The 25,400-nt window shown below is 43.7% G+C and overlaps 2 protein-coding genes across 2 annotated transcripts; one reads left to right on the forward strand and one right to left on the reverse strand.

Moving 5' to 3' along the window:
• Positions 1–3,164: 3,164 nt before the first annotated feature.
• Positions 3,165–9,776, forward strand: foxo4 (forkhead box O4). Its single transcript, XM_062393554.1, has 3 exons — positions 3,165–5,111; positions 6,412–7,979; positions 8,432–9,776. Exons 1-2 carry the CDS (start codon positions 4,668–4,670, stop codon positions 7,951–7,953), a joined length of 1,986 nt encoding a protein of 661 aa, XP_062249538.1. The 5' UTR covers positions 3,165–4,667; the 3' UTR covers positions 7,954–7,979; positions 8,432–9,776.
• A 3,101-nt stretch (positions 9,777–12,877) lies between these two features.
• On the reverse strand, positions 12,878–25,234 carry sesn4 (sestrin 4). The gene is made up of 9 exons (XM_062393896.1): positions 25,035–25,234; positions 18,295–18,492; positions 17,941–18,123; positions 17,548–17,793; positions 16,616–16,730; positions 16,301–16,425; positions 15,275–15,441; positions 15,012–15,156; positions 12,878–14,820 (listed from the first exon to the last, which is right to left on the reverse strand). The coding sequence occupies exons 1-9, from the start codon at positions 25,107–25,109 to the stop codon at positions 14,731–14,733; spliced, it is 1,344 nt and encodes a 447-aa protein (XP_062249880.1). The 5' UTR covers positions 25,110–25,234; the 3' UTR covers positions 12,878–14,730.
• Positions 25,235–25,400: the final 166 nt, after the last annotated feature.

Raw genomic sequence — 25,400 nt, forward strand, 5'->3', positions numbered from 1 at the left:
AAACATAAACATTTCTGTGTCATTCAATTCTACTTCCATTATAAAAAGACGAGTTGTAATTTATTTGTATGTGTTTAGACAGTTTGGATGCAGCAGAGGCTCAGTGGTTGAAAGTAACTGGGCATTTACTCAAGCACTGCACTTAAGTACAATTTTGAAATACTTCTACTTGACCTTAATATTTAATATTAGTAAACTAAACACCTTTTGAGTTTTTATGACAACTAAAGGTTACCATAGGTCCTCTTTCATGTTTGGAAGAGGAGGGGGAGGTGAGGGTTTTCAGCTGCTACATGCAACTGCACCACTAGCTGTCACTAAGTTCTACTCACTGAACCTTTAATGTGAGGTATTCTTGTAAAATACAATATATTGTTGAAGATTAAACAAGTTGTTCCCAGCCATTTCAGCTTGTGCCCCAGATGTCTGTGAGTGTCTTGCAGTTTCACTGGAAAGAGATTTCCCGTGAAATCCAGTAGTTTACAGTTGACATTTCAAGGCCTGACTGATAAAACCCCCCAAAACAGAAGAAAACCGTGGTGGCAGACGTTTGTCAAGTCAACACCCCTCAGATTTCTCTTGTGTTCCATTAGGAGGGCTCGAACCGTAGTCTGGGCACCACTGGACTTAATTATCGAACTGTAGCTATATAAAGTAAACGTTAAATGCTGCTCACACATTCACGCATCTTCATCAATAATGTAATATCTTGTTTAAAAACAATATATCACTGACAGAGGCTCCTTCTCTGAAGAAAATGTACATTCATTCTTGATATTTGATTCATATCTTGCCAAGAATACTCCTGTACATTTCCTGAGTTAATGGTACTTATACATACACACAGTGGAGTCCATATATTGTTACCGATTTTTGGCAGACAAAACCTCCAGAAGGTTGAATACACGTGGATCTTTCAAGGCTTAGTAATCCTGCTTGACGAGGTTATCAAATGTGGGCCTGTACTGCACAGGCTGTGGCAGTGGACCAAGTGGGTGAAACAGGAGGATAGGATGAGGTAAGAATAGACTGAGATCTCACCGGTGAGTTTTTCCTGATTCCATTAAAAGAAGCTGCAGGCCCATGGCTTTTCAGCTGCTTCATAATTGTTGATATTATCTTTTTAAAATAATTTGTTCTGTCTGTACAGCTCAATTATAATTGATTTTCAAACAACCTCATCTTAAATATACAGCATGGATTTCTTTAACATAAAATTCAACAGCTCTTAGTGTTTCCCTGTTCAACCTGAGCTAAGAAAACATAATTTCCATCAAGTCAGGCCCAGATCACCGGAGCTTGTGTATCAGTACAATGATCCAGCCGTAGGGAAATGGGTGTAAAAGCCCAGCATTGAAACCATAGAGGAGACCACCGCAAACCAAATATCACAGATCTGTGGTGGGTCCTGACTAGTTCCTGCATGGTTACCTGCCCTCTGGTTCCTGATTTTAATCCCACACCCTGAGTTATAACGTTAGTCATAGCTGCACAAAAGAGAAATCTGGGGCCACACCTGGCTGTCAGACAGCTGGAGCCACCACAATGTTTTCAACAGGAAGCCAACCACTTCTTAGTAAATGACTCAGATAATGAGTAACAGTGCAGGAATTAACTTTGGAGATTTAAACTTTATGAGCTCCATAAAAGTACATTTAAAAAACTGTTTATAACATATTGTTATATAATTGAGCACACACTGTAAGAAACATACAGCTGCTACTTCTTAACTTACTCAGAAAACCCCTTAGTGAAACATGGAAAAACTTTAGATACCTGACAATAGCAGCTTAAGTTTCAGAGAGTATTTTGTTTTCATATTTACCACATCTGCTGACAACAACGTCAGTTCTGAATCACTGGTATCTGGCAGACTCAAAAGGAAATAATAATGATTATTTAATTGAGTCATTCTCAAGACAAATGTTTCATATAAAGCAGTAAATCTTTATGTTATCACCTAAATCCATAGAAGTGAAGAGAAATCTTGTAAAATCTCAAACAGTACTTATACCTATAACAAATTGGCAAATGTTTCAAGATAAAGTAAAAAAAAAACTTTCAATGTCCAGTGTGAAAAGGAGGAATTATTACAGAAAAGGCTCATTGATAATATGAGTAACTTACTTCTGTACAATCAGCCTTGAAAAGTTGTGAATGAGTGAGAAAGTAGCAGGGTGATGATGAATGCTTGGCAGTGATAGTAAACTATGAATTACACAAGATGTGTGTATTGCAGTGTAATCTGACACAAGTTAATACACAACACGGGGGCCAGTTAAAGTTCTATTACAGATGCCGAGAAGGCAATCGTGACATCGCAGGGAAACACGATACAGAAAACCTCACACGTTCTGAGAATCAGACAGTCAACAGCTAATTCAAAATAAAAAAATTCTCTAACAAAATGCAGGGCAAAGGCCTCAGACATTTATATAGCCAGAGAGTTATTTTTAAATCGCATCACTGGGTAGTGTTCATCAATTATACAATGTTTGTGTTTATTCAGTAATATTAATATAAAAGGCAATACAATGTTTTTATAAATAAATGTGAACCTGTATGTACAATAGTATTTACGAACAATAGAATCTGTCAAGATATGAATTTACCAAAGAAAATTCCAGGTAGGTGTAAAATTACTTGCCAATAAATCCTTTCTGATTCGGATTTTTTCAATTAAATGTGAAGCGTTCTAATATTAGATCTGCCTTTCAGCTTTATTTGCTATGTACTAGTACACATAGGAATTTGACTCCAGGCAGTATTTGTAGTTCAGTGGACTAACACAAATAGACATTCAATTCACAACAGGTTCTGATATAAGGTCTGTACTTAATTACTTTAAAGCTTCTGACTTCAGGTATGTACTTTGACTTGAGCAAAATTACTAACTTGTTGTTTTTTTACTTCTACTACAAAAAAGTGTTGACTTCTACTACAAACCCATATCTAAGTGGCCTACTTGTCCCACGTTTGACCGCGATAGCCTTCTGCAAATAACCTAAGTTTACCTGCGGCTTAGCACACTTTCATAAACGGTTACATAATGGACCACGACAGGTACACAACGCCTCGCGGAGCCGCTGTTTACGCCTGAGTGCTGTCACGTGAATGACTCGCTTTCCCAGAATCCCGCTCGGCGCATGCGCAGTGCGCGCCGCCTGACAGTGGTAAACAGACGTCAGAAGGGAGTCTTCGCCTCGAGTCAAAACAAAACAAAACAAAACAAGTGAAAAAGACGGCGGAGGAGTGAATATTTGGACCCTCACGACGACAGGAAGTCCCGCCGGACCCACCGCTCGACAAACGCGGGGACTTGGGGGGAGTTGCGTGCGGCTTTTCGCGGACTTTTCCCCGGATTGTAAACTCTGGAGTAGCAGGAGCTCGGCGCAGCTAACGTTACGGAGGCTGTCGTGCCGTTTCCAAAGTGCGGCGTCGGGAGCCGACAGACCTCCGGAGGCCAGCCAGCTTCAGCCAGCCCGCGGGGGGATCCGCTCCGGAGCGCGATCACCGAGACGAGGCTCGGCCGAGCCGCGGGCCGTGGTCGACGGAGGGCTTTTCATACAGCGCCTCTACGAGCATCGTGTGCCGCCGCAGGAGTGTGGAGAAACATGGCAGATGGTGACATGCGCCTGTCCGCAATGTGGCGGACCTGAAGCACGGACTTCTCTCACTGCTCTTCCATCCACTTCCTCACACTTTAAACAGCCGAACTCTGTTAACCCACCGCCGTCGTGGGTTTGATTTCACCCGGGTTCCCTCGCTCGACTTCTCCGCGTGTTCGGTCGCTTTAACCCACAGGCCACTGCGCTGTTTTTACTCTTTTTACACTCGATGAACACAGAACCGCTGCTCGGTTAATCTGCCGTTTCCCCCCCCTGCACCCTCCGGACCGATCTCTGACTATCTGCGGGTCGTTTCAGGATTTAAAGAAAAATAAATCTTGAGACTCGAGGTATTTTGTGTTGTGGAGCGCAGACATCACGTTGTTTACAAGTGCAGACGGACAGTCGCCTGCTAATCCCTGTTTGTAACCTTTATGGTTTTATAGTAAAATACAACAACCTCCTGGGTTTGGATCAGGAATTTTATATTTAATTTGCTGAATCTGGTACGCAACTAACTTTAATATTAGTTAAAAAAAATATTTAAACATAGTTCAAATATACTATTTCGAAATTCTTACATTGACAATTATATAGTTTAAGTTTTAATTTAGAGAAATAGCTTTGTTTTATATCCATGTAAATTCTTTGATTGTTTAATTCATCCACAGCAGGGACTAAATCTGCATAGATCCAGATGTTGTGCTGCTCATCCTCACTCAGCCACTTTTGTTTTTATTTCATTCAAACAAAGAGACTGGCATCGTCCCAGCCTCCTTCATTCTATATAAATCGGAAGGTTTATGATAGTTACTATTAAGGAGATTATTTGGGTTCCCTAATCTCCAATCTGAGGATTAACTGAGGCTATTGGTGTGTCCAGATTACTAGGTCTCTCTTGTAGGCCCCTCGGTGGGTGAAGCATCTTGTTTTTGTGTCGGGAAGTTATTATTTTTTTTCTCGCATCTTCCGGCCTCAGAGTTCACTTCAAACTTTTCGAAGGTAAATGTTTTGAGTGGGTTCCGTCTTTGAGGTCGAGTGGAAACCCAGCGCGCCGCCATGGAGCAGTCCTCGGTGCCCCCGATTGACCCAGATTTCGAGCCGCAGAGCAGACCCCGCTCCTGCACGTGGCCGCTGCCGAGGCCCGACCTCTCGGTTGTCAAACCGGAGGGCGCGGATGGCACGGAGTCCGCCGCCGGCACCCCGCCCGCCGATGAGGACAAGCCCGAGCCTCAGCAAATCACGTCAGAACCCGAGAAGGCGGAGGCGGCGGTGGCAGAGGGCGGAGCCGGGGCCGGAGTGGGCGGAGCCGGCGCGACGCCCCGCAAAGGATCGTCCCGGCGCAACGCGTGGGGGAACCAGAGCTACGCGGACCTGATCAGCCAGGCCATCGAGAACTCACCGGAGAAGAGGCTGACCCTGGCCCAGATCTACGAGTGGATGGTGAAGACTGTGCCTTACTTCAGGGACAAAGGGGACAGCAACAGCTCAGCAGGCTGGAAGGTGAGTGTGTGTCTGTGTGTGAGTGTGTGTGTGAGTGTGTCTATGCATCATTTAACAAGATGAAATGTAATGATTGAATAAGTCATAGATATTTTATCAATACACGTGAAAGACTAAGTATACAACTATATTGATCTGTTTGGTCTTGTTAAATAAACACAAATACATTCAATTAGAAAATATCAAAGCAAACACAACAACCAATATCTCTATATGACATCATATATAACATCCTCATCGTTATGATTATTTCTTGCATAGTTGTTTTTTGGTGAATTCACTGCTCATAGTTGAATGACTTTTAATCATTATTTCATTTCTACTGCATGGTGACAGGACAATTTATTGTTCTGTTTCAATGCATACTTTCCATCGTTCATGAATCTGCAGTTTAAGGTTATTCTACAGGTGACGATGGATGTTTTGATTTGTCAGACAAACTTTAATTTAACGTAAAGCAAAGGAGAAGTACTTTCTCACAAACAAGTAATTGAGATTTGTTTTGTGTCATTTTTGATTGAAAGTAAGTTATTCACCGAAAAAACTATTCTAAAGATTGTCTTAAATGTTGGCAACTCATTTTTAGTAATATCATTGACGTGGGGGTTCCATATATAATATTAAGACAATAACTTAAACAAGGCCAATAATAACAACAATAAATCTTTAACAGTTATAATAATAGGATTGTAATAGCGGCAGGAGGTGGTCTGATATCAAATATAGCATTCATTAGAGGGTATGAATGTGTACAGCTGGAGAAGGAGCAGAGGAGAGAGATGCATTGTGGGAAGTCTCGATCACACCTGAGCCAGCCGTAACTATGATCTTCAGCAAAACGGAAAGTTAACGTGGTGAGGGTGCCCCCCCCCCCCACACACTTTTGCAGACAGGAACCATAAGTCAGTCTGTAAGTGCCTGGAGTCTGACCATTAAAGACTTGGACGATGGGAAGAATTTTAGATTCTATTATGGATTTTACAATGAGTCTGTGCGCGAGGCGATTACAGGAGAAATAATGTGTTCTAATGTATCTAGGAGGTTAAATGAATCAGTGTGTCACAACAAGACAAATTTAAACATTTGAGGATGATCTGAAGGAAATATATACATAACAGTGTGTAAGAGGAGTTTTCTGTTTCCTTTTGATGAGAAAATTCCATTTTCTATATCATATTGAGGTGAGTTACGTTTTAGTTTCTGTAAAATCACTTACACTTTGGCCGTGGCTAAGACTGTTTATTACCAAGCGTGTCTATCTATCTTTAATCTGCTTATTTTTCCTTCCCCCTTTTATCAGAATTCCATCCGCCACAACCTATCACTCCACAACAAGTTCTTGAGGGTACACAATGAATCCACAGGAAAGAGCTCCTGGTGGATGCTCAACCCAGAAGGAGGGAAGACCGGGAAAGCTCCTCGACGCCGAGCCGCCTCCATGGACAACAGCAGCAAACTGCTGAAGAGTCGGATGAGGGCCAAGCAGACCAAGAAGCTGGCGGGAGCAGCCGGTGCTGGAGGCGCGCTGCAAGGTGACGGCGGCACGGGGTCAGGAGGTGCAGACAGCCCTAACTCGTCCCAGCAGTTTCCCAAATGGGGGGTCAACAGCAGTAGCCCCTCCTCCCGCGGCAGCCTGGATGACGCTGACATGTGGACCACCTTCCGTCCACGCACAAGCTCCAATGCCAGCACCCTCAGCGGACGTCTGTCCCCCATCGCTCCTGGACAAGAGGACGACGACAACCTGCCTGAGGACGGACTGCTGGGAAGATACGCGTCCAGGAGCTTGACCCCGACCCTCACCGAGACCCTCATGGAGGAGTTGGATCTGATTGATGGCCTCACATTGATGACCGGGCAGCAGGGAGGGGCCAGTCCCAGCACAGCCCCACCAGCACCTCCCACTCCGCTGCCCTCCGCCTCCACCCTGCTGCCCCGGGGCTCGAGCTTCTCCTCCTTCCACCACCTGCAACCATCCAGCCTCCCGCAGGCCCCCCCCCACACTGGGACCCAGGCTTCCATCTCTCAGTGCGGAACCAGCAGCAAAGAGCAGACGACCTTCAGCAATTCCCTCTTCAACCCCATGTCGAGCTCCAGCTCTCGTAGTACCAGCCACTACAGCACCCACGTGCCCTCCAGTCTGGAAGCCCTGCTCACCTCCGACTCCCCCCCTCCGAGTGATGTCATGATGACCCAGGTGGACCCCCTCATGCCTAATCCCGGAGGGGTGGGCCTGATGAATTTGGGTTCATCTGTGGTGGGTGTGAGGCCCAAACCCAATCAGCTGCTGCTGGGTAAGGGGCTGGAGCCGAACACCGTGGCCCCCATGGCACTTCAGGCTCAGATGCAGCCTCAGCAGCGTCACCTTCTCCAACAGCAGCAGCAACATCAGCAGCAACAACAACATCAGCAGCAGCAGCAGCAGCAGCAGCAGCAGCAGCATCATCATCAGCAGCAGCAACACCAGCATCACTCTCAGATGGGGTTGGGGATGATCCTCTCAGGTATGTCTCAAGACCCGTCACAGCTCTCCGCTCTCAAAGCCCAGCACGCCGCAGGGCCAGCGCTGGGCTCTCTTCATGGAGGGCCCGGCCTCAGCCTGCAGGCGATGGGTCAGTTCGGAGCTCCGTCCTGCTTCCCCGCCGGTCAGGACCGACTGCCCACAGACTTGGACATGGACATGTTCACGGAAAACCTGGATTGCGACGTGGACTACATCATCAACAGTGACCTCATGGACGGAGACGGACTTGATTTCAACTTTGACCCCATGCCTGGAGGCCAAAGCTACGCGGGGCCGGCCACCACACAGGGCTCCGCTCACAACTGGGTCCCCAGCTAATTCCTCGGCTGACAACGCAAAGCCAGGTAAACTGATCCGCTCCCAGCTTCCTCCTTCACACTAATGATTCTTGTTTTTATCGATTCATCTACTGTTTATAGATTTTTTTATTCTATAAATGTCAGAGGATAGTGAAGATGTCAAAAACATTTCCCAGAGCACAAGGTAAAAACTCCACAGGATGTTCTTCATCTGTTTAGTACTAAAAGATATTAAAATGTACAGCTTTAGAAAACAAGAAAAACAGTCAATCAGTAAATTTGGGCTCAATAAACAACATTAATATTAATTTGATAATTCATAAACGTTCTGCTTCTAAAACGTGAAAACCTGCTGCTTCTCTCTGTTTAATATCATCGTAAACTGAACATTTCAGAATTTGTTTGACATTAATTTGTGCACAGATAAGCACATGAAATGAATTGTTATTTATTTAATAGGATGATGTTAGATTTCTCTTCATCGTCTTATCTTGCAGGAACTGATCTCCAATGAAGATGACCTCACAATATGACACGACCGGGGCATTCCTCCTCCCTCACGATGGCTGATTCTCAACCGCAACACTTCCCTCGGACTAAACCGGACCTCACTCATGTCCTGTGCCAACACTTGCAGAGGACAGGGAGGAGATGACGCAGGCTACTATGCACAGAATCTCTCCTTTTCTTTTTTATAATAACACTTGCAACAGTTTGGCTGCTAGCCATTTTTACCTTTGAATTCAAACCGTTTTTTTTTTTTTTTTTTTTAAAGACATGTTAAATAATGTTGTTAGAGTGAAAAGACAGATCACGAGCCCCCACGTGCCGGGGGTTCATATTACAGTTGTGTTTCACCACAATAGCTTTAGGGTCGATACGGTACCCCCCCCCCCCCCCCCCGATCTCGATGGGTTTGGTTTTGAAGACTCGACGGACTGTGCGTCTTTGGAGAAAAGGCCAGTTTCCCCATCGACACTTGCATAGCATGACTTGCCAGACCAGATGCTGTTTGATTGTCTGAGCGAGGTGCACTTACTCTGCCGCACCAGCTCCGATCGCCTCCCGAGGAAACATATCGTCCTCCTTGACATGACGTGACTGCGATGCTGAAGAGATGGAAAAGTAAAGACCGGACGACTGGAGATATAAAAATGTTTGATTGAACATCGGCTTTATGTCTGGCCCAATCGTGTGCTGAGGCTAAGATCACGCGTACGAATCATTTTCTCACTTTAGAGGAAAGAGTTACAAGTTTATTTGTTTTGGTGTAGGGCTGGGCGATACAGCAAAACATTTTGAATTTCATATCAGTTGAAATCGACAATTATCATGATAAAGAGCCAATGATTGTTTAGAGACTGATTCTCACTCCTGTTTGACAGTTAATGAAACTGTGGCTCTTGTTCATGGGCAGAAAACAGCGAACAGCGAAATATTTCACAATTCTGAGGCGGACCATTCAAAACGATGAGACGTGTTCCACCTCTCACAGGCCTGCACAATGCATAAGCATCACATCGATAAAAAATGAACTTTTGTTAAGTTGCTGTTGAAGAACATTGCATCGCGATAATTATTCGTATTGTTAAATCGCCTAGCCCTAATGTGGTGATTCACCTGAGAGGGTATGTTTTTGCAGTTTGCCATTTTTCAATCCAGTGTGGTGAGATAGACGTGAGATAGAGGGTGTTTTTTATTTTTTATTTTTTAACTCCTGATGTGCAGTTAAACTAAGAAAATGAAGAAATGTGATTTGTGACATACACAGGGCATTCATGGGTAAATTTATTTGCCAGCGAGTGATTGGTTGGCCAAGTATTACATTGTCTTAAACAGCAATATGCCTCCACTGTCGAATGGTCTACCTGATTTAATTTTCCTTCTTCCTTCTTTTTTATGTTCTTCCCCTCGAGCCTGTGCATTTTCAAAGCACTTAGGTTTCCTGCGACACAGGGACCCCAAACTAAGAGAACACACGTTACGGTTGTACCATTTCATTATAAAAGAGTTTAAATCCTGTATAAAAAAAACAATACAATATGTAATGTACACATTGCACATGTACATGATGACACGCTATGCAGATTTATCAGGAGAACAAACTTAAATCTTGAAGGAAATTTGAAAAATCACTTCTTGAAGGTTTTTGCTATTTAACATTTTCCTGATATTTTGTCTAGGGGTGGGGGGAGGGGGAGGGGGAGGGGGACGGAGATGTGGGGGCCTCATGTCAGGAAATCCTCTCACACTTTAATTATTTAGCTCTAATATTCAAGATATTAAAACAATGTGTGTGAGATGTACGAAAAAAGAAAATATATTTGATTATAGTTTTAATATACAATTTAGATGGAGGTAATAAATGAGATATTAATACGTATGAATATATTACTAATGACACATGATTTTTTTTACATTGGAGGAAGTGTTTTTAGATCATTTTTAACAGTAATTTTCTATACTTTTATTTTTGTAAAGGATGAGATGCGTGTAGATTTTTTTTTACATAACCAAAGGAACACTAATATTTGCATTCGCATGGCATTTAGGGTGCTTGGGCCTGACACAGTATCTCGGTGTACATACGCTTAGCTACAGACGCCGCCTGTAACGAGAAATCTGACGCATCAATACTTGACCATTTAAAAATTCCTGATTCTCTGCCTCATTATTTTATAGCATCAGTTGTGGATCCGATTGAAAGGAATCTGGGCTGAAGCGTGGCACGATGTAAAAAAACACCTGTGCCACTTTCTCATCTCAAAACGAGACTAATGCAACCGTTACCTCTCAGGGTCGCTCAGAAGAAACAAACAACTCCGCACAGATCTAATCAGAAAACGTGATGATAGCAAAAGAAAAAAAAAAGAAGAAATGTTAAGTTTTGTTTTACTCTGTTACAACAGACTGGAAACCAATATCTTTGTTTTAGTTTTTCCTGGAGACATTTCGGTTGATCTCACGTTTCACTTCCTTCTCTAGAGAAACCTCTTCTCGCTCTCCAGTCACATTTATCAGCACTATCCTGTCCCTCGTTCTTTTTTTTTTCTTGGGACTGCCAACATTTAAAACACTATAGCATGATGTTACTGTGTAGCAGGATGTCTCTCTCACCTTAAGGACTTTTATCTGGTGATCTCCCCCTTTGAAAAGTTTGTGTTTTGTATTTGTATGTAAAGACTTTGTTCATAACCGTCAGGTTTCCTGTGAATCAGAAAAAACATCCCAACAGTTAAACTCCTACTATTCATCATTTCACTGTAGCTATGTGAATATGTTAGCCTCTGATTTATACAAAGCACTTTCTCGTTTTTCCACACGTGTATTGTGTTTTATTTTTGGTGCTAGACGTCATTTCCGTGACATAACCTGGAGTACGCCATGTGGTGCAGTGGGTGCAAGTCAGGGCCTTTTGAATCTTTGAATTTTCTGTATTCAGCGCAAGGATCTTGATTTGGTTTTGTTGCAGAACACAATCAAGATCCTTTCCCTTTTGATTTATGTTTTTTTAAATATATATTCAGTACATAATTACCTTCCCCCAACCTGGTCACTTAAAAACCAAGGGCCAGTTTTTTAAATCTGCATGATTTTCTTATTATGTTTAAAAACATAGCATGTTATTTTAGGACGTTGTATGTGCAACAGACCCCCCCCCCCGTGTTTTTCCGCACTAATGGTCAGGTGTCAGAGATGTTAATAACTGTGGATAGGACGGACCGCAGCATGTGAACGTGGTTTGTTTATGAGAATCAGCTGCAGCAGGCTTTCACGTCTCTAGTTTACTGTTGCCGCCTTAAAAAAAAAAGGCAGATGTGGTATTATGACTTCCCCTTGTATCTCCCCCTCCAAGTAATTAAAACTACATATTTTCCCTCCGTTTCCTTATAAAGTAGCCATTAGTTCCTGTATTTTTGCTTTGAAAATTAAAAATTTGCCCCATTTGATACAGTATTGTTAGTATTCGGCGAGGGTTGTTTTTTTTTATTTCCATTTACAAAGGGGAGGTTGGGGCGGGCAGGGATTGATAAGTTTGTGGTTAAGCCAATTATGTTTATGATTTTTGATTAAATGTTGATAGTTGTTCTTTTCTCCCCCCCCCCCCCCCTTCATTCGTTTTCTTTCTTTACTCCTTGTAAAGTCAGCCAGCGATGACAAACAGTTCTGAACAGCAGAAATAAATTCAATAAACTGTTTAACCCACTTTGTCTGAGTTGTTGGTGCAAATTGAGTTTTGAAGCTTCAGATATGGTAATCTGCCACTGGGGGGCGCTGCTTTACAGGAATGCAGTAACCACACAGCTACAGCAGCTGCTGTTATTTAAATTTATTAGAAATTATATTGAATTTTGGCAAATATGGTTAGATTATAAGATTAAAGTTTTAAGTTCACTCGTTTTTTCTGTATTTTGTTCAAAGTCAGAGTTTATCTGCAGATCAAGACGGGGAGGTTACTGTTAAAATGAAAATGTAAGTTGCTGTAAATAATCTAAATATTTTTCCACATTTTAAATATTTCATGTTCCGTCCCCACAATGTGTTTGGAGGACAAGTCAATCATAAGGGAAACTCAAAAGTTCAGCGTGTTTTTAACCAGAAGAACCAGATTTCCATTCATGCCGTTATCTCCTTTGTTTGCATTATTGCAATTCCTCCTTCACCGGCCTGAGCCGACAATCTACAGCTCGTCGAAACACAGCAGCCAGACTCCCTGATCAAATCTGCTGAAAGACAATGTGTTAGTCTAGGATTAGAGCTTTCTTCAAAGGCCTTTAGTTCATTTTAGAATGTATGATGTCCGTAGAAACCACGAGTGGATTTTAAATGAGTGAAAATACAAAGGCTAAACAGTAGGGAAGTGATTCAATACCAAGAGGATCGTGTGATTTCTACAATAGTAAAAACATGCAGCTTGTAGAAAAGACCACAGGAGGCAGCAGTTATTTTCATAAAGCATCTTTATAGAAAACATTTCTTCACATTTTCAAAAACATTTTTTTTGTTTTTCATTTGTTCTATTTTTTTTAAAGTTAATTGTCAATATTTTTTATTCGGCTAAAGTTGAACTTTTTTTTTTAAACATCCATCTGTGTCAAAGGCTCTCGCTGAGTTGCTGGGGCTCGTAGATGATTTCTGATTTAAAAAACAAAACAGGCATACACAGCTGTAATATTTATCAGAAATGGCGCCGACCACCGTAAGAAAACACAGTTCTCATTCATGTGGGAAACAACACTTGTCAGGTGTCGGCGTTGCCCAGATGCAACCGAAGCCCACATTCAGACTCCAGGAGTCACAGCCCTCCGCTTCAGCTGCACTCCAGTTTAATCCTGAAGGCACCTGTATTAACAGCTCTTTGCTTTAGTCGATATGCACTTCTGTTTTCTAATCTAAACCTAATGTCTAACTCTAAAACCGTCCGACACACCTCTACGTCTACCCAGGCTGCAGCACAACAAGCGGGTCCTACCGTCACACCCAGAAACTAAACAGGAAAAGAACTCTACCGTTTACAAAAACTGTAAAAAGAAAAGACAAAGAAAAGAAAATGGTTTTAACAACTGGTTTGCACATTGTTCCTCTCTGCAAACTGTACCGTGGATTCTCACTTCGGCTTTGATACAGCTCACAAAAAAGCTTTAGCACAAAGCAAAGATCTGAACGTAACCTCAACTCACGACCAGTGCAGATCTACGTCCGTTCCATTTTCACCTGCCAATTCATCACTAAGTTCATTCTTAATGACCTTGGTCTGAAAGTCAGTATTTGATCATTTCTGAAGCATTTCAGTGCAAAAAAACCCAACTCATGCTGAAATTGGCTCAGCCTCATTCTAACTGTTAGAAACAGCTCACTGGCCGCTTCAGTTCAGTTACTAATGTTCTCCTCAGGCGTAAATTGTGTCAAATCATTCATTGTTCAAAATGCTTCCCGTAAGAATATTCACTGAAATCTCTCGGATCAAGAAGAAACTTCGCTCAGATCTGCAGCTGAGCACAAAAGTCTGAAAGCTTCCGGACAAACAGTCTAAAAATGTTTGTTACATGTCATACAGTGACAAAGAAAAGGAATCAGACCCACACACTGTGTGTCTCAATGTCCACTACTAACAAGCTACCTTGCATTATAAATATATAAAGTTTTAAAAAGTGCTTATTAAAAGAAACTATAGTGATGTGATAACTTCCAGCAGTGTCACTGTTGTGTGTGTGTTCTTGACCAGCATTAATACAAAATGCTTGGGGAGAGCAAAACGGTCGTCCTTCACAGTCTGTTTACTGTCGTCCAACACTGACGAGGATTGTCCAAAGAAACAACAAAAACAAAGGCCCTGGTCTCCCGCTGACATTCATTCAACTTGTACAGAGAGATATGTTCTGGGAAAGTAAAGGAGACTGATCCAACTTCAAAAAGGACAAGATTGGCCACTGTAACACGCTGCTACACCCAAGCGGTTTCTCGCAGACCGAGCTGGAACACATAACAGGAACAAATTAAAACAACGCTAGTCAATAATTGCACATTATCTTTGAGAGTCAAGATGTTTGACAGGAGGACGTCACAACAGGAGTCTGGTAGAAAGAGGAGGGGGGGGGGGTGAGGGGACTGTGGCACACTATGGTATAAATACATTAACTCTGAGGAAAAGAGAAGCATATTCATGAGGCACAGCTACAAAACAACGGAGCTGTGTCCTTCCAAGTGGCGCTCTCGTCCCGTTGCGTCTTCGTCCTCGCGTCTCTGGGTCTCTCGGTACCGGTGAAGAGTTTCGACTTGGTGCCTCTCCGAGCACTTAGGCAATCATGTACTGAGTGATGGCTCTCAGAGCGTAGAGCAGCTCCGCCTGCAGCCGCGCCTCCATGATGAGCAAATTCACATGGATCTGAAGGAGAAAACACACAGAGAGTTAACATGTGGTGTTTATAGAGTCTTCGATCAACCTAAACCCAATGTGCATGTCTCAGACTGTGGAGGAACCTGGAGGAACCTGGAGGAACCCCAGAGAAAGTCCCCCTTCCTGTGAGGTGACCACTGCACCCCCATGCAGTCAGTGTAAAATAACCTCTTCCTTACCCTTTCTGAAGGTTTGAGTAGAGCCCAACTCAGAGGACACACTGGAGTTTTGGTGGCGTCGGGAAAACAGGCCACCGCCTTGATGTACAGCTTTAAATCCCGCGCCAGCAGCTGGTTCACTTCTCCGTAGTCATAGTCGTCATAGCTGTGGTCGCAAAATAAAAAAAAAACGCTTGTTGACTCAACTTACATCGAAAAGTAGGAGTTTTGTGAGTGTGAAAATTGTGTTTTAATTGTTGGCAGGTGAATAAAAGGGGTCTCACCGTATTCCTAACACACAATGGATGTAATTCCAGATCGCCCTCTTCAGGTCGGAGCTGTGCAACGAGGGGAGAGTGGTCACGCTCCTGAATCTGTCGTCCAGGAGGTGCCCGATGTCCGAATACAATCTGTTGACTAAGGAGAAGCCGTGGTCCTCCCATGAATAGTCCTACAGAGTCAAAACAACAACAACATGTTTACTGTTTGAGACGTGTTCACACAATTTAACCTAGTTTCTGATGTTATTTGAATCGTTTTTTCAAGTAAAGTGGGAAATATATATATATATATGTTTTTAACAATATACAGTGACTTTAATAGCACTTAACTGTCACTGCCGTAACACTGCAAATGTTCCTGTTATGGGACTAATAAACGTTTATATTATATTATCTTATCGTAAACAACTGGCTACCAGAATACAGTTAAAAAATCTGAACACTCAGCCTTGTGTTAATTAATATCTAAGAAAGAACTGTAAATATTTGAGGGGATAAAAAAAAAAACTACTCGTGGTTCCGATGATTATCTGTAATTTTCCCTCCAGGAATAAATTGGAGATCCGGAGCCAAACAAGTGCATTAAAACGTCAAAATCAATATTGATTGAGCCGTTGGGCCTGGGGCGGCCTGATATAGAAACCTAATTTACAGCTGAATTTGGCCACTGGCCGCGGCGGTCCACTCTTTGTCGACTGTGTCACTGGTGCAGTTTGGAACTCGGCCATTCAAACATAGAAACATCGTAAATTCTACCAGACATGGGACTGAGGCTTATATTACACATGTCGGTTTACTGTACATGAACTGACAGTAAATCTAAATTCCTGTATCATGTTGAAGATCTGGTCGGTTGCTCGGGTGACGGGTTGTAATCCGATACTTTGGATTTAGAAGTGTGTTAATCTAATCTTCAAATCTGGGGCAAATATTCCCTGTGGCTACAGCCTCAAGTGCCTCAACACACACACACACACAAAGTTTACTGACAACAACACCTGTGTTCATGTTCATGCAAAGTGTCCTCACCTGAACTCTGAATACTTGGAAGTGGTCCTCCTCTCTCCGAGCGAACTCCACGTAGCAGAAGTTGGGGTCTGTGATGAAACGCGACGGGTCTGCAAAGCATATTATCTCCTCCTCCTCTTCCAGGTCTAAAAAAAGAAACGATGAAAGCAAAGGAGGCGGAGAGAATGTGTCAATAAATGTGACCGATGTGTGGTAATTGCTCAAGTTTCACACCATGTGATCTAAATTTAAAACAGTCGAGATGACCCTCCCGAAGTCAGTGGGCACATCAAAGCAGTGTTCGTTTGGCTCTGAGTTCGCCAGCCAATCATGTACCTGTTTGCTGGAGCGTCTGGGTCTGCAGCAGACGCCCCTCTCTCTTCTCACGCTCCTCCTGAGACTTCTGGATCCTCTCTTTTAGACAGGCCATGTCGCAACTGGAGTCAAGAGACTGTCGACACAGACACCACATAAAGTACAGATGAAGTTAAATCAACCTTTATGGATTCTGCCACGAAATAACCTCTTCATATATTTATTATTTCCTGTTATCTCATATTTATATAGATTAGTTCTACAAAAAAACCTAAACGAGACTAAGCTACATCAGATTTCATACAGAGAGAAAATAACGATTGCTCAACTCCACATTTCACTCCACGAGATTGGTTTATTCAAACTTCACTGTTTTAACTATATATATCTTCATAAATCTAATGTTCCTATGCAGAGAAGAACCTGGACACTAAAATTCTCTTAGAAAATAATCTACAACTATGCTGAAAACATTTGACAATCAACTGATGAGTCGATAGAATAGCTGTTGATTCATTTTCTCTCTAAGTGTTAGAGTCGTGTCTTCCTCTGGTTTCAGCTCAATGGGTTGATTTCCATTTCCCCTGTTTCCGATCATTGTGTTAAAAAAAAATGTAATATATTTTTTTTTTACTTGTACTTCTCCTTTTTACTTTAGTGATAAAATAATCATGATAAAACCGAAACTGTTAGAATAATCCAAATTTTAATAATTTATTTATAATCGTAATTGCCAGTTTATCTCAACGAAGGGGGGGGGGGGGATGGTTAAAATATTTCAACATTAACCCTCATCTCTATTTCCACAGCTTACATGTATGATGATGTATTAACACAACAATAAAGAAACCAGGACAAATGAAATTCAAAAAATGTGTTTACTAAACAGCCGGTATATCTTTCTGTAATTCTCTGTGATGTTGACTTTATAAAATACAAGTGTGGTTTCTCACCCGTCGTCGTGCTTTGTGTTCGGAGGGAGTGGCGAGGGACTGAGGCACGTTGGTGTTGCCGTTGGCAGCATCAAAGGGGCAGAAGGTCGGGGGGGTACCGTTAGGAGATTTGGAGGGAGGGACAAAGTCTGAGTCTGTGTCGCATCCAAACACAAAACTGCAGAGGGCGTGGCAGTGGGCCAGGATCACCACGGCCTGCACCAGCTCCGCCAGCGACCAGCACTGCTCGCCCGACTTCAGCAGGGTCTGGAGGGGCAGAGACAGAGCTCAGGGTCTCACAGGTCGCATCAACTAAACACCTCAAGGATAATAATCACAATATTTTCATACTGTCCTTGTTAAAGTTGTTGTTTATTTTGTTGTGTGCGGTTTGCCTGTTGTTTGCGTTGCTACCTGAATATGTGAGCAGGCGATGAGCCAGGGCTGATGGGCCAGCACCTTGTTGATGTGGGCAAGGAGGCGAAGGCGAGGTGGTGCTGCCTCCAAACCCTGCAGCCACAGAGGGTCCCCGCCCACCCTCAGGAACTGAGCTGAGTGCAGGTACACCAGGTAGTTGCAGTGATGTCGTGCAGCAGCCTGGAGGTAACAAAAGACAGACAACTCAAATATTAGAGGATGTTATTCTTTATTTTGGAATAATGCAAATAATGAATGCTGCCATAACAGATGGGGAGAGTAAATTGTACAGTAGAATGACAACTGGTGAGATGCTGGTTTTGCAGTAACAATAGCAGACTATTCACTGACCATGATGGCGATGTAATGGCGGTATGGCAGCGGCAGAGGGCCGTCCATGTGCAGGATGTAGTGCTGTGTGCGCAGGAAGCTCTCCAAGTACTGAGGGTGAGAGGCCATCTGCTGGAAAACCGCGTCCACGCTCCCCCTGCTGACCAGAGCCTTCATGAACAGCAGTGACACGCGCTCCTTCTCACCGTTCACCACCACCTACAGAGAGCAGGACACAGAGGAGGGAGCTCAGTATCTGACGGCACAGGAGCAACATTAAGCTCTTTGTTACAGCAGTGCAAGCTGAGATATGTAAGTGACGCTGAGCCTGTCGCCAGTGACGCTGAAAACTCACCAATCAGTGAAACTATCTCAGGATTCGTATAACGTATCAGGTTTGTTTTTACCCAAAAGGATAAATATTGGCTGGTTATAACGAGTCAGATGTGGATCTGATGGTGTTCTTCATTCTATATCAATAAACTGAATAAATTTAGATTTTTTACAACATTATTTATTGATTAAAAAAAAGGAATTGTTAGTTGCAGCTCTGTAATCTTTATCTTGTTTTAGTCATTTTTTCAAGCTGCACCAGAATGAAAATGTTCGGCCTCTCTTTGTTAAATCACTTTAAATCAAATATCTTTGTCTTTTGGGATTTTAGTTGGAAAAAACAAGCAGTTTGAAGTTGTCACACAAACAAAACTATTCATTAGAAATTGAAAAGTAATCAGCAGATTAATCAATGAAAAACAAAATAGACACATGCAGCCAGATCGTCATAGTCCACAGTGACAGTTTTAATGTCTCCACTGGTTTTGTGATTCTTGAGCAATGATTAAGAAATGTATTGCTTCAAGATACTGTGACAGACATATAATATGTTTTATGTTGAATAAGATTGGATTAAATACGACTAACAGGGCGATGACAGTCCCTTGGAAGTAAGTTTGAAGTAAAAGCAGGTCTCAAGATACAGTTGGAGTTCAGTGTCCAAACTGTGTGAGGACAGACCAGGCTTTGGTCTGAACTTATGTTCCAGCCTTTAAATCAGCCCGAGACTCTTGGAAGAGCAGCAGCCATGACACTGTGATAGCGGCTCCACTGGCAAGTAAATGCATTCCTCACATTATTTTTTTCTCAGAATAAAACAAGCAAACAACAGTGCACAACTGGGAGCTCAACACGCGCACACACACACTAACTCACTCTAGCCACAGCGGGGCCTGGTGCTTAATACAAGTCTTCCGTATTGTTATTATAAAATGTAGATGAAGTACCATGCATTGACAGGAATTCCCTTTGGTGAAATGAAACTAATGAGAAACCTTAAAAAAAAAACAGCCCGAAGCTGAGACCAAGGAAAACAAAACAACCATGGTTGTCTTTTGAACGGGGGATTTACATGCAGGGAGGAACCACAGATGAAGGAACTAATGTGAAAGTTGGGCTTAGGAGGCCTTCAAGAGGGAAAACGCTGCAGCAGCAAAGAAATGAATGAGTCCAAACACACAAACATGGAAGCGTCTGGGCGGACGAGCCGGAGGCCAAGAGAAACAGACCCGTGTGGAGAGAGAAGCGGACTTGCCCTCGTCGGTAACGGCCCTTTATCACCGCTCCCGCACATTCACCTCTAGGAAAACGTGTTGGAGGGCTCGACCGCGGGAGAGGACTCAGCTCCTCTGTACGTGAAACCTGAGAGCACAGTGACCATCAGAGCCAAATGGTTCACTCCCAGTTGAGCCATATGAATGTTGACCAAGATTTCCTCAAACAGCACAGGCTGCTGTCGAGGACTATTACGCTCCGCTCAAATCAGAATGACTTCAACGTGTGTGACGGACAGTCGAAGCAAACGGTGACTTTTGGGCCTTCAAGCAGCTCTTTGGCACCATGTTTATCTGGCTGGTAGCTCCATGAGATATTTCACTTCTGCCTGCAGCGAATGAGGGTTTCCTCCTGATCCTACAACAGGCTCCACCTCTTGACCTACATAAGGGCCCATGCTCAGATCTCAAAAGACATGTTAACATAGTGCATATTAAACAAATCCTGAGTCTTACACTGATGTTTATATGGCCCTAATCTTTGTTTATAAAAAGCCAATAAGAAAAGGCTCTTTTCAAACAAGGAGGTGTTTAAAAAGCAGTGTGTCTGCAGCAGGAGTTGGCACGAAATGAGACGGGCTCGGACACAGACCCCGACCCTCGATCTGGCCTGTCGAGGATCACGGGACACGGCGTGGGGCGAACGTAGAGCACACAGGTGCCTGCCAATCAAAAGAGCTATTGACGAGAGCTAAAGTATCTCTCTCCAAACACAAGAGCTACTGATGAGCATGTTGCACTGCAGAATCTAGGTTACTGCTCCAACAAGAGAGGAAGACTGTTTAACTATCCAGCGTTTCAGAATCCTTCACCGAACAGAAAACATGCTCCGAGTGCTTAAAATACCACCTGTCCTATTTCTCTATCTGTCTGTGTAGAATAAGCTACGACTGCGACATTAGCTGATTATGCTTTACATCTGAATGTGAGTGAGCCTTGTGAACAAATTCACTCTTCAGTTTGTTGAATGTATGTTGTGATTTTCCAATGTATGAAATAGATCAATTGAATTAAGTTTGTGTCGGCAATTTTACACAGATAAAGACACTAAATCTGAATACAATATATTTAACACATTGAGAAGATGTTAATGTTTTGATAGGGATTCCTTGCATTTGGTTATTCAAGAAATTGAGGCCAAGATATAAATGAATTATGCATCAGATTTGACGATGGGCTCAAGTAGGACAAACTACAGTATAATCACAACAGTGTACATAAATAAGCGTAAAGAAATCGGCAATGAAAGTAACAGTATATTGATTTCTCATTCTTTTTCATGAGTTATCACGATTAATCTACTGCTACAAATAGAGCCCCACTTAAGAGTAAAGAAACTGTAACTGAAATATGAACACTTCTAGTTATGTTAATTCATCCGTTACAGCTGTAATAGAAACTAAATGTAAGTTTCAGAATCACAGCACATCAAAGGATATGAATTCAGAACAATAGACATATTCGACTTTTAGGTTTCAGACCCGCACCACAGATTTATCAAAGGTGTGAGGAAAAAATAAGGAGCAAGCAGAGGACAGCAGTCACTCCTGAGAAGCCAGAGGAATATGATCCCATTAAAAAAACCTTATCAAAGAGCGACATCATGGACAATCAGGTGACAGAACTTGGGCACAGCACTGTGCTCCCTGCTGAAGTGTCACCGAGCAAGGCACAGACTTCTGACTCCTCTAGCTTATCTGTGCAGAAGCTCTTTGTCAGCTAACAAACACACTGCAGTTGTCATCAAGAGAAAAACACAAATACAAAAAGAAAAGCCAAACAGAGAGACACAACGAATCTCCACAGACATACGATTCTACTCACTGGTCCTGTCAGTCTTCAGCAACTTAAAAAATCTACAGCTGTGACTAGTGAAATAAGTGATCGCACCATTCTGGCATCACACAATCACAGAGGAAAAAGTGCAATCCCACGAAACATGTCTGAACAAATAACGCTGGACAAGTCAAACTGAAAGAGGAACAACTGATGGCGTGAGGAGCTGTGAGGCAGGAAATGAGACATCAACCAGCTTTTAACCGAGTCTGCTGACACCTTGAAACAAAAGCAAAATTAAAGCTCTGCGTCGCCTCCTGTTCAAAACAATGGATGGTGCGTTTCTGACGACGCGGAATGAAAACTACCCAGGACTTATGAAAAGGTGAGTCCACATCAAAAACACATCTCGTTTCCCCTTTTCACAGCTGCTAGACTGATTTAGAGAAGCCATCTTCGTTTCAGTGATTTAGTACAGTGATCCATCCCACATGATTTCATTATCATTAGAACTAAGCACTTGTGATTAATGTACACTGGGGGTTTAGGTTTAGGCAGACATCCTTTGCCAAAAAGTCCCGACACTTTCGCTCACTTCTTTGTCTCTATTGTCTGAAAACAGGCCCCAAAGCAGCAGCACTTATGATAAGGTGATATGCTTCTTACTGTCCACCCACATGAAGAAAAAAAAAACACCACCCGTATGAAAGAGAAAAGGCTGGTAACAAACACGTGTGGGTGGATATATAAAACAGAAAAGGAACACGTCATCATATAGGTGACTGTGTGGTATTACAAAGCACAGTCTGGTTTTTGCATAGATGCAAACACGTCTCCTGAAGCACAGAGGATCATAAAGGCTTCCTGCACATGGAGCTATTAATCCTGCTCACAGTATGCCCAGAAGCAGCCTATTTTGAAAGGGAGTAATTTTTCTCAAGTCAAACAAAAGCCTGAGGGCGACGGCTGTGTTGATATTAAAGCTGCTGTATTAAAAATCACAAGATGAATCCTAACTTATGGGCCGGCTGTAGATGATTTAAACAACACCTCACGAGGGGGGGGTCACTAACATTCACAGGTGCAGATCATTCGACATAAAAAAAAAAAAATGAACCTTCCCCCCTCCCAACACAGAAGAGGTCATTTGTTTATTGATCAGAGAGGAGCAAGAGGCAGGGATGAAATGAAAAAACAGAGGTGACGTCAGCGAGGGGAAGAAAGGTAAATGGAGACAAAGACTGGCTTTGATAGCAGGGTGACAAAACCAAACAGCAGCAGCCCTGTGCGAGCAGCGACATGAGGGAGAGCAGAGGACCACGGTGGCACAAAGAAATGGAAAAATTACGCCACCGGCCCTCCAAGGGTAAATGTGTCAGCTCGAGATGAGACGTGCATGTGCGCATGTAGTGTCTGTGTGTGTCTGTGTGTGTGTGTGTGTGTGTGTGTGTGGTAGTAATGGTGGGCTGCAGAAGGGGGGCGGCTGCAGATACAGGAGAGGGACATTCAATCTGCATTCCGATTGAGCCTGGAGGGGGTCCATCCTTATCATGCACCAGCGTCCAAGCAACATAACCCCCCCCCCCCCCCCCCCCCCCCCACCCCTTGCCCCCCTCTTTAAATCACAGGAAACACAAGCAGCCAGGGCTGATTTTGGCTCTGCAACCTGAACTCAGGGAGAAGTACTCAACAAACCAGCTGCAGCCCAAAGAGGTGTCTGAGAGGAGGAGGAGGGTGGTGGTGGGGCTGCTGGGTGGGACAGCACATACAACACAACCAAGACAAATAAAAACACTGCATCCACACAAAGCCGTTGAGTGATTGGACCTGTCAGAAAACAGCACGACAGGCAGGTAGAGCCCGGGGAGGACGCACCACCATGTTAAAGAGACCAAATCTGCTGGAGCTTAAATGCAACAACATGTATCCCCTGTTTATTTTTGAACAGACAGCTCTGGGATCTGTTCGGCAACTGCTGCAAGTTCCTGGAAAACTCAGAGGTTGTTAACCTCTTCAACATCACGAATGTGGCCCTGCACGCGTTACATTATCCATGCGATAATGTTACTGAATGCTCGTCGCCAGTTACAGAGGAAGTATGGAGTCGAATGCAACAGCAGTGCAGCGAGGGCCAAATGAATGACAGTGAGGATGAGCAGCAGACAGAGGGACGGACGGACAGAGGTGCTGGTGGGGACAGAACACACGAACGAGGACCTGTAACCGGGCTGCAGGTTTTTTCCTCTCTCTGAATCCCTCGCTGCCTGCATTCCTCCCTGTTTTGCTCAATTTCTGGAGCCTAATCTGCAGCAAACACGTCTTTCTGGAGCGCACTCGCGTCACAGCGCCCCCCTTCTGCTGCAAAGTGAAAGAGCAGCGACAGATGAGAAAAACAACTTTGATTGGCAGTCCAGTTCAGCAATAACAGCACAATAAAAGTGGGCAACATTAAACGGGACGGCGAGCGGCGAACGCGGATCCATCCAGCGTCAGTCCTCGGGGGATTAAACCCGTACATCCACCTCTGTGTCACCCGGAGGGGGTTTAGATCTAATAAAGTGAATAAACGTCACCGCGGTACTTGTGACATTTCTGTCCCAAATCCTCGGATGATGTCATCCTCACCTACAGACTTCTCCTCGCGCTGCAGCCACCTCCTCCATCACTGGGCCGCAACATTTTTAAATAAATCTGTGTTTTAAAACTCAAATCGTTTCGCCACAGTCAGATGAATCTCTCAGATCAGCGCTGGAGGAAACAACAAAAGCGGAGTCTGCGCTTCGCTGTCACTGCAGCGGAGACGTTAAACCCACAAAACACACGGTGCACAAGAGAGAAAGAGGAACAATCACACAAATGTTCTCATCTACACAACTAGTTAACGCAGCTTCGTAACGTTAGCGGCTGAAAGTGGAGGATCGCTACGAGGTCGACGGGACTTTTGTTCCAGCTGGGAATGTAAAGTGCAAAATGTCCCTGAATGGGGAAAAAATTTGCGAAACTGTCCACAACGGATTGAATCCCGATACACACATTGGTGTTTAGTTGTGTTTTCATAGCGCCGGAGACAAACTGCGGGCAGAGCTAGCTAGAGGAGAACTTTGCTTGTTGGCTAGTCGACTCTGTAACGTTACTGATAAAAAAAAAAAGTTTAGACACTGACCAAACTATTGAGCTGGACTTTAATGTCACACACAGACTGTTCACTGCTGAAGGGTTTTAATTCAGACTCAAAGAAACTGCTGTTAAAAAGAGCCGCTAGCGAGAGCAGCTCCTTTCTTCGGTATAAACGAGTCGCTGGGACAAATGAATGGAGGCTGCTCGGTTAGCCGCTAGCTCCGCTGTGGAACTGGGGGAACAACGTCAGCTCGTACCGACCTGTTTCTGGACGCGCTGGCACGGGCTTCTCAGGGGGAACTGGGTTCTCTCCATTTTACTCGTACAGATGATCATTTTACTACAAAGTGCGCTATTGCATGGATGCGGCTCTGTCGGTCTCTCCTCTCCTTCCAGCCCCCGGCTAACAAAAGGCAGAGAGGCTGCCGCTGGCCGCAGTCAGTCCGTTGGTGAGCAGCTGAGGAGCGGACTGAGCCGAGCGGAGCTTCCCGAGCAGGGCTGACAGCTCCGGTAACAGTGCGGCCAATCAGAGAGCAGGGGGGCGGAGCCGGGAGGACTGAAGGGTCCATGTCTAAATGCTAATGAACATCTGCAAACAACAGACACACACACCACAGACACACACCG

The sequence above is a fragment of the Platichthys flesus genome, chromosome 8, assembly GCF_949316205.1.
Source record: "Platichthys flesus chromosome 8, fPlaFle2.1, whole genome shotgun sequence".
Classification (NCBI taxonomy): domain Eukaryota; kingdom Metazoa; phylum Chordata; class Actinopteri; order Pleuronectiformes; family Pleuronectidae; genus Platichthys; species Platichthys flesus.